The sequence below is a fragment of the Carlito syrichta genome, unplaced genomic scaffold (assembly GCF_000164805.1).
Source record: "Carlito syrichta isolate Samal-C Ts95f unplaced genomic scaffold, Tarsius_syrichta-2.0.1 Scaffold126566, whole genome shotgun sequence".
In the NCBI taxonomy this organism is placed as follows: Eukaryota; Metazoa; Chordata; class Mammalia; order Primates; family Tarsiidae; genus Carlito; species Carlito syrichta.
In genome coordinates, this window is record NW_007070662.1 from 52,245 (window position 1) to 69,060 (window position 16,816).

A 16,816-nucleotide genomic window follows, 5' to 3' on the forward strand; every position below is an offset into this window, starting at 1 on the left:
AACATCTAAGATATATACTTATGATGCTCCCCGTACTACCTTCTGACCTCACCCAGCCAAAGGCAAGATAGTAAGTTTATTGTTACATGTAGAGATGTAACAACCTACATCAGAGTTGGCCACAGATAGTCTCACCCATAAGAAAAGAAATCCTTCAAAAACTGGAAAAAAAATCAAGGTTCTAGCTAAGTCCATAGTTTACAACATCCAGGGGCCTCATTTTCTCATCCAAATGTGAGACAAATGTTTCTATCTTGTCTTCATTTATCATGTACTTGAGCAAAATTAACCAGGTGAAGGTAGTTTTCTTCCTAAGCAAAATGAACAAAAGCAATGGACATACATACCGAGAGGCTCAAAATGCAGTTGTCAGAGGATACTATGATCACAACTTGAAGAGGGTCAACTATGATGACTACATGTTGACAGGAGGGACCAGGATATTGGGGGGTCTTACTATGACATCAGGTCACATATTGTTCCCACTACCTAACCTATGTCGCCGAATGTCACTGTATGAAATCTTCCCTACTTTCCATTAATCTTTAACAATTCCCTTCAGCATCATACCCTCTAGGAATCAATGACCTAAGTTAACTTTCTGCCCTGAGGCCAGTGGCTGTTGAGATTTAAAAATATTGTCAGACATTTGTCCTGGAATGTAACTGAATCTCCTGGGCATCACTGTAGGCAACATGCCTATGGTTGGTACCTTCTGCGCCTCTCTTGGCTGACCTTGGGCTCCCATCCCTGCCTGCCTTCAGGGTCATGGGGTAGAGAGGCTCTGAGTAGAGCGGATATTAAGGGCAACACACAGGAGAGGAGATGCAGGGTGGCTGGCATCATCCTGGGCCTGGAATAGGTAGAAGGGGGAGGAGACTAAAGTGTCCCGTGTTGGTGATTCTGGGAGAGAGTTGTTGCTAGTGACCAGGTGGTTTCTTGTTGTGCTGAATCCAGTTTTCTTATGGTTGCTGGAAGTGAAAAAATAATCTCTATAAATGTTTCTCGCTGTGTGAGAAAAGCAGCTACAGGAAGGATGGGAGTTGGTCACAAGAAGGGAACAGGTGGCCCGAATCTGGGAGTGATGGAAAGACAGGCTGGGGAAGGGAAACCAGACCGGGCACAGATTCTTTTTCCAGCAATTAATCAGAGAAGAAGAGTATCAGAGTATAAGTCTTGAGTCTCAGTCCTGCCAACGCATGATGACATAAAATGAATCTGAAATATGATCTAAAACGTTTGATTTATGCCTATAGTCATATCTTTCACTCTGTAACATGTTTCACTGAAAAGTTATTTTGATTTCTCTCACCACTAGCCACTTAAAGTAACTTTTCAATTGCAGTGTTGAAGAGTGATGTTTAATCAACTATTTCATCGAGTTTAATATCATTTCATGTTCTATATGCAGTGGAATATTCATCAGGTAATACTGATGTGTTTCCCAAAACTTCTGGAATTTCTGGGGCATTCTTTTCTTGGATGATAATCTTAGAAAAAGGATAAGCTTAGCAGACATTCTAGAAAGGTAATTAACATGCAAATTCCGTGAAGGCAGGGACTATGGGCTTCATCAAGCCTTATCCTCCTTAAGTGCCTGGTATAAAATGTCACTGGATTTATTTACGTAAACATGACTAAAATGATTAAAATAAGCATGAATGGAATTAATACTCGTGAGGTAGCATAGCATAGAGTAATGGTTAGCATCTAATCTCTGCCTGTGTGACTTATGACAAGTTACTCAAACTCTCAGTAGCTCAGTTTACTCATCTGTAAAATGGGAATTATAACAGTACTTAGGAACAGCGTAAAGTTATTAGTAGATTAAGTGAGTTAATATTTGAAGGGTGCTTAAGACAATGAATGCCTAGCATAGTATCATCTATAACAAGTGCTATATAAAAATAATTGATAAATAAAAGAAAAATATAAATGACAAGACAGTGGATCTATAATTGGAATGGTATTTTCTTCCATTTGAGGAGTTAATTTTATGGATAAACGACCATAAACATTACAGTCCTTTTAGCTCTAACACTGTGTCCTTCAAGTAGGTAGCTAGCATACAGAAATTACAAACTCATATGCAAAACTGCTCCAGAATGGCAATAATGACAGAAAATATTGAAAATTATGAGTGATTTTCATATGAATAACATGACTTACTGTTCTGTCAACTCTGTATGGACCTATGAATCCAAAGCTTTTCCCCCACCCTGCCTTCTCCCTCAAAAGCAAACTTTTTGCTCCAGGCCTTTAAAAGCCTTATCTTGACCAAGGAAAAGGAAAACCCTGAGTATTAATTTTCATGTTGACAAGTTATTATGTATCCCCAATTTTTAGATAAACTTCAATTCATTTTAGAGTTATGCTTTACTGCTTTTAAGACTTTTGTTTTCTTTTCTTAAAAAGTTGGGAAGAGAAGAAGAATGTTTAATTGTGAAAACCTAGAAAAGAGTCTTGTCAAGATCTCCAAACTGGTCATTAGAAGGCAGAATACCTTTAAAAGAGGAAGGATTGGCAATTCTATGTTAATGGTCATTTTTGATGGAGAAATTACTTTTTAGATATGGAAAAACTTCTTTACATACATAAGAAAGATTCAGGCTACAAATGGCTCAAGAACTTGAACAATGGATCAAGAATGTCACATTAGGTTAGCACAGGGCACACCGCAGTCTCTCTCCTGTTGACTCCCCCAGGTCAGCTACCTGTATGTTCCACTTTCTCCTTCCTGCCAGGAAATGGTCCTTCTACAGAATTATATACTATTGAGAAGAACTAAATTGAGATATCTTTTATAATATGGTGGGGAAAAAAATGCTTTAGGCTTTTAAATATGAAAGAAGTACATATGTTTACAAACATAACTCAGGTAGGAGAAAAGTATATAAAATAAGAAGCCTACAGTTTCTTTTCTCCACTGCTCTGTGGTTCTATTCTCTATAGAAATCCTTCTAAAGTTTCCTGTGAGCCAGGTGTGGTGTTACGTGGGTATTCACAGCACTCTAGGAGGTCAAGGATAGAGGATCCCCTGAGCCCAGGAGTTGAGACTAGCCTGGGCACATAGCGAGCCTTTGTCTCTATAAAAAATAAAAAAAAATAGCTGGGTGTGGTGACCAGTGACTGTCGTCCCAGCTACTGAGGAGGCTGAGGAGAAAGGATGGTCTGAACCAAGGAGGCTGAGGCTGCAGTGAGCCCTGATCTGCCACTGCACTGCCACCCGGACAACAGAGAGACACTCTGCCTAAAAAAAAAAAAAAAAAAGTTTCCTATGAATAAATCTCTTCAGAAAAATATTGCGCATATTCTAGCATATCTAAAATATGCATTTGTGTCTGTGTGTATAATTATACACAGGATCCTATCATAATAATGATCAGGAGCTTGTTTTTTTCCCAATTAAATATAATTAGTATATCTCTCCATATCAGCAGATACGAATTGCACTCATTTGCATTTTAATTTTTATTTTATTTTCTTGAGCTAGGGATCTTACTCTGTCCCCCAGTCTGGGGTGCAGTGGCATGCTCACAGCTCACCACAGCCTTGACCTCCTGAGCTCAGGTGATCCTTCCACCTTGGTCTCCCAAGTAGCTGGAACTACAGGCACTCACCACCATGCCTGGCTAAGTTTTTGATTTTTTTTTTTTTTTTTTTTGATAGAGATGAGATCTTGCTATGGTGCCCAGGATGGTGTCAAACTCCTGGGTTCAAACAATCCTCCCACCTCGGCCTTCCAAAGTGCTGGGATTACAGGTGTGAGCCACCACACATGGCTACATTTCTCTCATTTTCAAATAGCTGCACAGTTGTTAAGAATTTATCATAATTGATCTCACCAAGATTCTACTGATGATAATCTAGATTATTCCTAATTTGTGAAAGCAGCGAATACCCTTAAACATACAGAGGCATATTTGTGAGTAAACCTTTAGGTAACTTACTAGCAGTGGAATTGATAGGTCAAAGGATATATATATATAGTTAAAAATTTGATAGATATTGCAAATTTTCTCTAAAATTTTTGTCAATTCAAATCCCTAACAAGAGACACAAAAGTGCTGGTTTTCCTACAAATTCACCAACTATGGGTATTGATGAATAATAATACTTTGCAAACCTGATAGGTTAAAAAGTGTTTTTCCATTGTTTTAATTTGCATTTTTTTCATTGCAATGGAAGCTGAGCATCTTTTCATATTTACAGACCTATTGAACTTATTTTACTGTAAATTGTTTGGTCATGTATGAGTAACTTACTCATTTTTCTATTGCCATATTTACTGATTGATGTGAAAAAGATTTTGTAAATTAAGGAAACTGGCCCCTGTTATGATGTTTAATGTTTTTTCCCCAGTTTATCATTTATCTTTAAGACTATGTTTATAATTTTTCTTTTCTCAAATAATTTTTTTTTTTTTGAGTTGGAGTCTCATTCGGTCGCCCAGACTGGAGTGCAGTGACCGCTCCTGGCCACCGCAGCCTCGCCTGCTGGGCTCCGACAATCCTTCCGCCTCAGCCTTCCGAGTAGCCGGAATTACAGGCATGCACTACCACGCCCGGCTGATTTTTTGATTTACTGTAGAGATGAGGTCTCGCTGCCCAGGCGGGTCTCGAACCCGTGGGCTCAGGCAATCCACTCACCTCAGTCTCCCAAAGGCGCGGGATTACAGGCTGAGCCACCGAGCCCGGCTTCAAATAATTTTTATGCTTCCATGGATCCTGGGTTTTATGTCATATTCAGGAAGACCTTCCCCATTAAAAAAAATTATTTTAAGGAGTAATTTCTGTCTTAATTGCTAATGATTTTTTTTTTGCCTTGAAATATTTGCTTTATTCAGAATTTATTTGGATTTAAAAAGCAAGGTTGGCATCCATTTTTATCTATTTCCCCCAAACAGCTTGTCTATGGTACCAGTACCGTTTACTGAATCATTATTCATTTCATGATTTCAAAAGCCACCTTTATAATAATTTAATTTCCATGAGCATTTGCATCTGTTTGAAGCCATTCTGTTCCATTGATTTGTCATTCTTTAGCACAAAAGTGTCTTAATTATTACTCCTTGAATATTGATAAATTTCTCTTACCAATCTTTTGGTGTGTTTGTCTTTTCTATAGTAATTTTTATATCATTATGTCAGTCCTTTTACTTACACTGCCCCTGACCAAAATTATGTAAGTATTTTGATGACGAGCTCTTTGAAGGACCTCTCTCTTTCAAACTAGCAATACATATTTTGTCTAGATTTTTCCCCCTGCCAAATTAAGATCTCATGTATAATAATTTCTGACTTGCCAATATCAGAGAGGTAGGTTGTAGAACAGTGATATAAACCAATATCAAAGCTTTAACTCCGTTGATTTTGGAAACCAAGGCCAAAGAGGAAATTTAAGCCAAGATACTCAGCTCAAAAGCAAACACTAACTTAATATCTCTATTAAGAGATATATTTTTGAACTTTGGTAACTTCAGTTAAAGTCATTAAGAAAAACAAAAAACTAAGGCTTCAAAATATTCTCCAGGAAATAATTTTAGCTGCTCTCCTGGAATATATGAACAGGCTAATGTGAGGACATTACTCCTTCTGGGTCTAACTATGCTACTCAACAATTCTATTCATTACCAGGCTGTGCGGGAGATGTGGAAAATTGACAGAAGTGGTCCTTATGTTCCACTAAAAATGAATATTGCTGCTTCTTTAAAGAGCCACCCAACTTTTATTATGCAGACTATGTTCTATTCTGCACTGTTACTAGTAAATACACAATTACTTAGATTGCAGAAGCAAGATAACTTTTTCATTCATATGAGATCGAAGGTTATGAACTTACTGTTAGCATGTCATCACATTTCATGTCTGGTGTATCACCATCTTCACTTTTATTGTAGAATTTTCGAAAAAAATTGAATGCCACCACAGTATACAGGTATACGACAACAGCTAATAAGCCAACAGTTAATACGAGCTGGAAAGCAATGTGACATTGAACAGGTATTAGAAATTCAGGACATATGACTGGTACATTTGACATCTGTGTGGGACAGGAGTGCTCTGGTGAGCACACAGCTGGATTTACTGACTAGAAGCTAACAGGATACATAACATCAACATCATTACTTCTCACCTTTCTTAGCCTCCCAGTGGAAAAATTTATTTTCACATTCTCTTTATCAAGCTGTCAGACTATTTTATGCAGAATTTGACTACTTAATTGGCTAAGAAGTGCTAGAGTATGAATAAATTATGATTTAGTCTTACATCCAAATTGAATTAATAGTATTAATAATTAGCTTAAATGTTCATTTTTCTATTATCTAAATATTTGGTAGTAGATACTAATTAATTAATTACTTCTTTTTTATGAGATCTATTTTCTGTAAACAATTCATATTCCTAATAAAACCCATCTCATTTTTGTTATAATAGTGAGTGATTATAAATTCTTTTTTATTTTAAATCCCACCCTAAAACTAAATAGAATTGGCATTGCTTCCGAAATCTTGTCACACACAACTGTTAATAATTTGTAATATAAATGTCAAAAAAATAAAACTGAGGAGTCCTCAGTGATCAAAGTGAAAAACACCCCAGCTAATGACCAACACTATTTTGAAGGCTAGTTTTCTCAATGCATAACTGTCTCAATTTGAAAGGTCTTCATTCAGCTCCACGTAACCCTTTTTAAATTCCAAACTGTACTTTACTGATACATAGTTTTGATAGAATAAATATATGCTAAAAATGTGATTGTCACCAAGCTGGTAAAAATACATTTCTGGCTATACAAGAGAAATTCTAAACATATTAACATGTACTATCTTCATGTGTACTTTCTCTGATTACAACACATCTTTATTTTGTTGACTGTAACTATATATGTTGATTCTTTATAAAATCACTTTATCTGGAGAAAATAGAGAGTTTAAATCATTTCTATAAATGAAATACAATGCCACTGAAATATCTGTGTTTACATGTTAGAATTATTAAGCTTTATATAATTCTGCACATGAAATTTTGATGCCTCAAAAAGAAAAAGGAATCCCCACAAAAGTTCAGAAATTAATTGAAAGTAGTGCCAGACCTCTTATGTAGAAATACATAATAGATTCAGCATCTCCAGTTCTTTACATATTCTAGGAACTCAAACATAATTTACCAACAACTGATATAAGCAGTAGACTTTTTGTCACTGGCCCATGACTTACCATGCTTGTCATAGTCAGAACCTAAAGTGGCATGTATGAATCATATGCTGAAAATTAGAGAACTAATAATCATGATAATGCGAATTTAACTGTGGACACAGTTCAAAGTTTTTGGAGCAGCACTGGTTTAAACATGTGCCGGGCCATATATAAGACTCTGGAAAAGAAGGCTCTGTTAATCCATGTAACTAACATAGAATGTATTACCACCCAGTGGACACATGAAAAATAGCAAATGGATTAATAAATGCATGCTTCTGCAATACGTTTCATAATAATGGAACATTTTAACATTTCAAATGGGTTCCATTAGAACATAAGTTGATTATCTGGACCTCGACCAGTTTTCCTCCAAGTCAGTATGACCTTGTCAAGTAAGACACATTATTCTTTTTGTTCAATTTAGAAGTAGAGAAAACAGTACATGAATATCCAATTGTAAAATATTACATTAAATTAAAATGCAGCATCTCACGTTTTACTCCTAATACAACTATAGCAGAATGCTGTAACATATTTTTGTTTCTTGTAATAACAAATGAAGCAAATATTGTACTAGGAACAAAATAATAACTAAGTTGCTGAGTGCTTAGTACGTGACAGGGGTTGTATTAATGCCTTTAATTTTGTTTTTATTTAATTTTCACAAAAATCCAATAAGGTAAGTACTTTTATTATTTTCATTTTATGGGATAAGGATTTTGAGAATTAGAAACATTAATTAATTTATCCAAGGTCAAGTTAAGACTTGAGCATAGGTCTAGGAGACTGAAACTAATAATCCCCATGGTTTAGAAAAGGTGCAGAGCCCCCCTTGAAAAAAATCTTTGAAACTGTACATTGCCGATTGAGGGTTGCATTTATTTTTGTTGGCTATCTTTGTTGCTTTTTTTGGTTTCTGCAAGGGGGAGAAAAAGATAAACTGTTACCTGTTTGCCATTGTGAGTTACTGATGACAAGATGGTTCTTAAAGTCTTGAATCCCATAGCAATGTCAAGAAGATGGGCAGCAAAAAAAAAGTTGTTATAGTGTCCAAGAACGGACATAGTCATATACCAAGCTAGGTATAGGAAGGACTATTAAAGACAAAACAGGAAGGAAAACATATCAGAAAACAGAATGCATGACTACTCTCATATGTTAAGTGAAATAAACTGGGAACAGGAAGTTAAACACCATGTATTCTCACTTATATGTGGAAGCTAAAAAAAGTTGATCTCATAGAAGTGAAAAGCAGAGCAGAGGATCCTGAAGGCTGGGAAGTGTAGAAGGAAACCAGGTATAGGGAGAGACTTGTTAAAGAATACACAGTTACAGTTGTATAGGTGTAATAAATTTTAGTGTTCTATACCACTGCAGGATTACTACAGTTAACAATACACAGTAAATCCCCACATATGAACCTTCAAGTTGCGAACTTTCAAAGATGCGAATGAGTGCTCACATGTCCAATCATGGAAGTTAGCCCGGCATACGTTGTTGCTTGCATGTATCCTCTACAAGGGGTTGTGCTTTTGTGTACTTACTGTATAGTACTGTATAGAGTACAGTAATACAGTATCTTTATTTCAGACCCAGGATGTCCAGAAGTAAGGGTGAAAGCAGCAGTGATGTAGCTAGTACCAAATAGCTGATTGTGTTAGTTGGGTACCTAGGCTAACTTTGTTGGACTTATGAACAAACTGGACTTAATGTATGTGCTCTCAGAATAAAACTCATTCATATGTAGGGGACTTACTGTAATGTACAGTTTCAAGTAGTTAAAAGGAGGATATTGAATGTTCCCAACAGAAAGATATGATACATATTTGAGAAGATAGAAATGCTAATTTCTCTGGTCTAATCACTATACTTTATATGTATCAAAACATCACTATGTACCCTGTGATAATAGCTATTGTTAATTAAAAAATAAAATCAGCTATAATTGAAATAACTCCGATTTCACTTTATTATAATCATTTCATTTACTTCATCTTCTTAGGCCATAAGTTTATGTAATTCTAATTAGCTGTACCCATTTGTTCTTTGTGTGTTTTATTTATTTATTTATTTGAGTTGGAGTCTCACCCTGTCGCCCAGACTGGAGTGCAGTGGCCGCTCCCGGCCACCGCAGCCTCGACCTGCTGGGCTCCGGCGATCCTTCCGCCTCGGCCTTCCGAGTAGCTGGAACTACAGGCGCGCGCTACCACGCCTGGCTCATTTTTGATTGATTGTAGAGACGAGGTCTCGCCAAGTTGCCCGGGTGGGTCTCGAACCCGCGGGCTCAGGCAATTACTGGCCTCGACCTCCTAAAGTGCTGGGATTACAGGCCGAGTCACAGAGCCTGGCCGTGTATTTTATTTTTATTTGGTTTGTTCTGAAAGGTTAAGTGTTATTCTCTCCTTTAAAATGGTAGCTGTTCTTATTTATTCTAGAAAAAATCATCTGATCCAAAATAGCAACAGTGCCCAGGGTTTCTCAACATGGGCATTATTGCTATTTTGGATCAGATGATTCTTTGTTGTGGAGGTTGTCCTGTGCATTGCAGGGTGACTGGCAGCATCCACTAGATGCCAATAGCACCACCCTGCCCTCCTCTGTCATGACAACCAAAAATGTCTCCAGGTATTGCCAGTCGTCACCTGGGGGCACAACTGTCCCCAGTGGAGAAAAGGAAAACCTGTGGGCATAAAATGAGTAAGGAGTCGAAGCTACAAGCTGAGCCGAGGGTCTGTATGTGCTGCCCAGTTAAATCTGATTGAGAGATCAAGAATAAATACTTTCCAGTATAAGTATAGCCCATGTAGTATTTGGGACATACTTATGCTAAAAGTTATTCGCTCTCAGTCATCTAAAATGTAAACCTTATATTTCATCAGGTGACCCTTGCTGTGCTTCAGAGAAACTGTACTATAAGACTGAATACGAGCCGGGCTCAGTGGCTCAGTCTGTAATCCCGCGCCTTTGGGAAGCTGAGGTGAGTGAGCCCGCAGGTTCGAGACCCACCTGGGCAGCGAGACCTCATCTTTACAATAAATCAAAAAAAATCAGCCGGGTGTGGTAGCTCATGCCTGTAATTCTGGCTACTTGGAAGGCTGAGGCGGAAGGATCGCGGGAGCCCAGCAGGTCGAGGCTGCGGTGGCCGGAAGCGGCCACTGTACTCCAGGCTGGGCGAAAGAGTGAGACTCCAACTCAAAAAAAAAAAAAGACTGAATATGTGTTGAGGGGCAATTGGCCAAACAGAAGCCACAAAACTGCAGGTAGAAGAAAGCCCAATGAGGTGTTAGAAAGACGTTGAAGACGTTCTTTAGACTTCCTCCTGGAATCCATGCCCAGAAACTCTGGGGGACAAGAAAACTACATAGTAAGTCAGCTGTTATGAACAGGCTACATCTGGGGATACGTGGGTCATGCAAGTACCGGGGCCAGGGGTTCAAGCTGAGGTTGCTCCCTCTTTATACAGAGAGTTGCTTCTTCCCAGTTTACAGTTGAAAAAGATACTTGTAAGAAATGATTTTGAGCTCTTTGGAGGATTCTCTAAGATACCCAGAGTTCTGGGCCCGTGGCTGTGTGAGGCAGGGGTGGAGATAGAGGCAAGAAACTTAGGGGTTGTCACAGGCCTTTAAATAGAAGAATGGAACTTTCACCATAAAAGGCAGTGCTAAAATTAAAGAGTGAAATCTTGAGACAGCTGGTGGCTTTTACTAATAGATTTTTTTTTTTCATCATATTCAGATATGTGTTATGGCCCTATGTTTAGTTTTCAAAGGCTCTTTGGTAAAAGAAGTATCAATCCAGGAAAAAAAATCAACAATTTGATGTACTCAATTTGGGGTAAATTTAAATTTAGCACAATTAAAACATGATTTATTCAGGAGTTCCTTTTTAACATCTATAAAACTTTGAAGTAAATAATTGCCCAATTAAAACCTGAATAAAAATACACATGAATTTGTATTATGCTTTCTTTCCTGTGTAAATATATTTGCTTTAATCTTTCAGCTACTGAAAGAAATGGAATGAGAGATAGGCTAATATTAATCTTATCCTTCCACGGGTCATTCTCAGATATAGTCTGTATGAAATGAGTTAGTGATTGAATAATTTTCTTCAATACCCATCCCTCCATCTGCAGAACTCCCACAGACTCATCCAACCAGATCACATTTGCTTTTGTGGTCATGAAGTAGGCTTACGTTGTCAGTGAAAACAACTCCTAGTTTCCACATCTGATACTTCACATCAATGGAGTTGAGGCTGCAATGACAAGAAAAGAAGAATGTGTAGACAGGCATGTTCATGCAAGACCCATAGGCTTGTGAGAGTGTGATGGCATTCAATTTCCATGGGACCGAACTGGGACCCCTCAGGAGGGAAGAGCTGAGTGCCGGCTCTGACACTGTATTCTAGAGTTTTGTAATGCTTTCTTGCAGGATCTTGGAAAACAAGACAAAAGAAATACCACCACCTTTGTCTTATGTTATTTAAGAATAGTTCTTTCTTTTTTTACCTGTTCCTTTCCCACAATCAATATCAGTTAAACTTACTTTATAGATAACATTTAGTCCTGGAAACTATATTAAATAAACCAAGATGAGTGCGTCAAAAGTTTCCCCATTAACTTTCATTATACCTTTGTAATTGCTTTTCAACAGAATAATTTTTTTGGCTCAAATACTAAGAAGAACTAGTGTAAGTTAGTTTATTTTACAACTATACTTATTTTATAAATGAAAGGGCTCTTTCACTTTTTTTGTGCTTATTTTCAGAAACCCCACCTTCTCCATTTCCTTTTCCCTCCAGGCAGGAATCTGACCCTTCCCCTTGGCTCCCATAGGGTTTTGTGGACACTTCCCTTGATGATCATTTCCCACTTTGTCCTGTAGTTGTAGGTGTTACTGTATGAGTGTGATATATGCCTCTCTCACTGGTCTGTGTTCTTCCAAGCACCAAGCAGAGTATCTCACACATTGAATCGCTCTCCATAAATATATGTTGAATGAGTCAATCCTAGCATAAATATTCATGATCTTTGCAGATTACAAACACATATATTAAAACATACTTGTTAAATATCCTTTTTTTTCAGAACTTGTCATGGATTTGTGGAATAGAAATGATAGCTTTGTCAGCCTTTCCAGTATTCTAACACCAGTTAATTGATATGATATCAAATAGTAGACTATAATATAGTGGTAGTATTACTTTCTAAAAGGCCTCTCTAGACTTTTTAGTCTTTGATTTTAGTCTTTGATTACTTCTCTAATCGTTTCTTTTAATTAGGTTAGTCTTAAATTATAAGTGTTAGGATAAGCAGTTGCTAATCAAAGCTGACTTTTAGGAGCTTTTTTTCCTCTAAAAGTTAAGGTTTCATTTATTTTAGCCCAGGATTTTTTTTTTTAAGGAAATCAAGTCTGTGAGCTATCATTAATTTTATTACCTCAGCAAACTTTTAAAAAGTTCTGTGAATATTTACAATAGGTTTCTATATAAGAATGATTTTTCTTAAAAAAAGGAAGAGCTGGGAAAAAATAAACAACGAGGAAGTTTGCATGAGAACAAATTATTTTCTACGAAAGCAACCAAAAAATAAAAGTTAATATTAGGATTCTGGATTTTCCATGGTAGTTTCTTACTTTATTTTAAAAATTAGTCTTATGACGAGTTATTTTCCATCTCTAATTGTACGTTGGGGTGACAAATTTGCTACCAATATCATATAGCAGCATGTCCTTTCTGTAAGGCAGGATACTCTTCTCTCATTAGTAAGTAGTAGCCATGCTCTTTGGGTGAGACAATCACAGTCCTGTGGAGGAGCCATGGCTGATCTAAGCTAACCTGAGCAAGGCCTTCCCAGGGCAGGGCTCCATTCAAAGGTAAGCTATACTGGAAGCTGAGGCATTTTGCCGGATGGTTTTGAGACAAGAGCTCTCCTTTATCCTTCTTGAGGACACAAATGAATAAGCACACAGCCTTTCTGGCTGCTGGTAGCTATTTGAACCCCAGGAGAAAGCTAGCCACCTATTTAAACATGTGCATACCAAGCCTTACGTGTCTGATCGATAAATTCACGAATCATCTTTGTATTTGAGTGTTCACATTAAACATGTGTATAGCAACTAGATAAACTTTTAAAACCTGACCTTTCTAAATGCTTTAGTAAAGAGATAATATGTCAATATTTTTCCTAGGAATGTATATTATTTACTAAATATTTATTCTTCTAATTATCTATATTTGAAGGTGTTAATAACTACCACATTAATTTTTTGGTAGTTTGCTAGGGGTCAAACTTGCAAACATTTATTGTAAAACAGTAGAAAATTTCATCAATTTAATAACTATTTTTGGTAAAAAACAGTCTAAAACTTTCCTTCTATTTCATAAGACTTTTTCCCTAGAGTCCCAAATATGACCATGGAAAATAAATAATTCAGTGAAACGATTTAATTCTGCATTGAAACATGGGTAGCCCAGAATCACTCATATCATAAACCTTGTTTTATATGATATTCTAACAAGGGCTTTAGTTGGGATTGTCAGTGTTTACTGCATCTTATGTACAGTGACACAGTCTTTAAAATCACATTTGGTTTCTTAAGCACCCAAGTAATATTCTGGATCTAAGTTCATCTTTGCTTATCTAACCACTTTTCAACTGAGTTCCTATTATTTCTGAAGACCCAAGTAGTTTTCAAATCGATAAAAAGTATACGACCAAAGAGATAGCCCACCCAAAATAGCTTTTTAACACTAGCTAATATATTTATCTAAAACAAAATACTGCTCCACAGAATTATAAATATCTACATTTTTGAAGTAATTATTACATCTTTACTGAGAGCATAAAAACACAGATAAGAAAGGCTGACATTTTTAAGGGAAAGTAACTTATATTTCTTTCAAAATCACTAAGTATCTACATTAAGGAAGTACATTTTGTTTTTGTTTATTGAGTCAGGGTTTCACTCTGTTGCCCAGGCTGAAGTGCAGTGACATGCTCACGGCTCACTAGATCCTTGACCACCTGGGCTCAGGTGATCCTCCCACTTCAGCTGGGACTACAGGTATGTGCCACCATGCCCACCTAATGCTTTTGATTTTTTTGTAGAGATGCGATCTTGCTGTGCTGCCCAGACTGGTCTCCAGCTCCTGGGCACTAGCAACCCTCCTGCTCTGGCCTCCCAAAGTGCTGGAATTACAGGCATGAGCCACCAGGTCCAGTCTTGAGAAATTAAATTTTTTAAAGCATATATGTGCTTTACTTTTATTCTAGAAATTCAGTTGATCATAATTGCTAAGTAGGTATAGTTGGATCTATATATATCTGTATATCTATGTATAAAATCTGTAAACTCACACTATATATGTGTGTGTGTATGAAATTCAATCTCAGGTAATTTAATTCAATTATTTTATATCATTCTAGTTATAACATATTTCCGTGAAACACTATATTGAGTGCTTCATTTTGAAGTAGATTTTCCAAGTAATCATATGATAGTATTTCTAACATACTAAGTCTTTGCTATTTTTTTAAAAAAGAACAATAATTATAATAAAAATAATTTTGAACATTTTAAATAAAATAGCTACATAGTTCCCGTTTCTAAAACATATGAAAATTCATTTCAAACAGCAAGCATAAGAAAACAGAGTCATATATTGCACTTTTGTTTTACTTTGACTTGAGGGGCATTTAAGAATAGAAAAGGCAAATTAAATCAAGAATATGAATATTCTTTCTTTTCTCGTGCTCTGTGTAAATTATATTTAAAAAAAGGGGGTGGGGGAGCAACTTCAGAGCTGAATCTGATCTTCCCATGGCTTTAAATACCCCTAAGTGTAAAAGTGGACTTTATATATAGGCTCTGTTTTCCTCATCTGTCTATTCCTCTGACATGGAAGGAAAGGGAATCAATGCACTAGCAAGTTCAGAAATGTATTAATGTCTTTGCCTTCCAACCTCAACCTGTAGGATAGGGCAGAAGCAGCACTCACACTGCCGATAAGGAACTGTCTTTCTTCGGCTTCTTCTTTTCTCGGGCATCACTGAAGTCCAGAGCTGCTTTGTCCATGCCAAGTAACTCACTGATTCTGTCTCGGCCATAGAACTCCCCATATTTATCCATAACCTTAGGGTCAGAAAAACATTTCGTGGCTTCAACAATTAAGTAATACCATCTAAGTGTAATTATTTTCATACTTACCATATATCTGCCATATTTTAGAGATCACTTAAAAATCTAATTTATGGTTCATCTTCTGTGATCACACTGCCTAAAGTCTAAACAAATTCACAGCATTTAAAATAACACCTTCAAGTTGCTGTGAAGTCCAGACGAGACTCTACAATACTCAGTGATCTATCACAGAAACAAAGAACTGAGTACCACATGTCCTCACTCATAAGTGGACCCTGAACATTTACCATAATAATATAAAAAAGGGATTGGCAGTTGCCAGAAACAGCCAGGGGAGTGGGGGCACATAATATGAGTAGGGGTACCTGATCTCAAACCAGGCAAAGTGGGGATCAAAGGGAGGCCCCAACTTTACCTATACGATGACCACTTGTATACCTAATCCTGAATTGGACCTTACATCTTTAAAATAAAATTTAAACAAATAAAATAAAAATAAAATAAAATACTACCTATCTGAGGAACAAGACTTTTCATTCAAGAGAGGAACACACAAAAGGGAGTCAATCAGCTGAAGTAAAAGAGTAAGAAATGGAAGGGAATGGAATGAAAGTAACCTTGACAAAATCCGTACTTTATGCCAGGAATTATACTTTATTTCATGTGACTGTCACATTATGTAAGTTTTTATATTATGAGCATCCCATTCTGTAGATAAAGGAACTGTGCCAATGAAAACTTCATGTAACATGCCTAAGGCCGCTGAACTTAGCAAGAAATGGGGTCAGGAAGCGTCTGGGCCATGCCTGATTCCCCAGCCAATGATCTTCTGCCTAGACCTCTATGTGCCACTAGGCCAGGCATCACAGGGTGGCATCCCTCCATGATACTGATTTCAACCATTCCACTCTCAGGCCACAGTTCTCATCGTCCTACCTCACTCCCCTTCGTCTCTTGATCCCAACAATTCTTCAACAACACACAGATCTACAACCCTGTTACCATCCTTATTTTAATTCTTTTATAGTATAAATTCCATGTCCATCATTAGAATCATGTCTTAACAACTTTCCTCAGCTTCCCTGCCCGTTTCTCCTGTTGCAATTGTCAGGCTTTGCCGTTTGTCATATTTTTAGACGAGTCTTGGACATGGCTCTTAGCTCCCCTTTGAGATCAGTTCATCCAACTCGGAATACAGTTCCTATGGGCCTACAGTTCACATACCTTGCGAGTACCATGAGTGATGAAAATGCAAAGGACAGGAAAGCAATGAAAGAGAAGCAGGAGGGAGAGATCATTGGTGGCAACACGGAAAAACAGTAGAAAAGCAAAGGATAAGGCATAAAGGAGAAAAAAAAGGGAGAAAGGAGGAGACAGAGGGTGAAAGTAAAAGATAAGAGTGGATGAATTAACAAAGGATTAACATCTTGGATCTACAAGGAACTCAAACGTGCTGAAAAGAAAAAAACAA

General features: G+C 37.1%; 1 protein-coding gene across 2 annotated transcripts in view; it reads right to left on the minus strand.

The window, feature by feature from the left end:
- The window catches only part of LOC103250145 (ryanodine receptor 2-like), a 108,025-nt gene that overhangs the window by 11,226 nt on the left and 79,983 nt on the right, over positions 1 to 16,816 (minus strand). For both annotated transcript variants that reach the window (XM_021707877.1, XM_021707876.1), the window contains 4 exons: positions 15,203 to 15,336; positions 11,398 to 11,458; positions 8,149 to 8,295; positions 5,842 to 5,976 (listed from right to left, as the gene is read on the minus strand). In XM_021707877.1, coding sequence (XP_021563552.1) covers positions 5,842 to 5,976; positions 8,149 to 8,295; positions 11,398 to 11,458; positions 15,203 to 15,336 — 477 coding nt within the window. The remainder of the gene's footprint in view (positions 1 to 5,841; positions 5,977 to 8,148; positions 8,296 to 11,397; positions 11,459 to 15,202; positions 15,337 to 16,816) is intronic.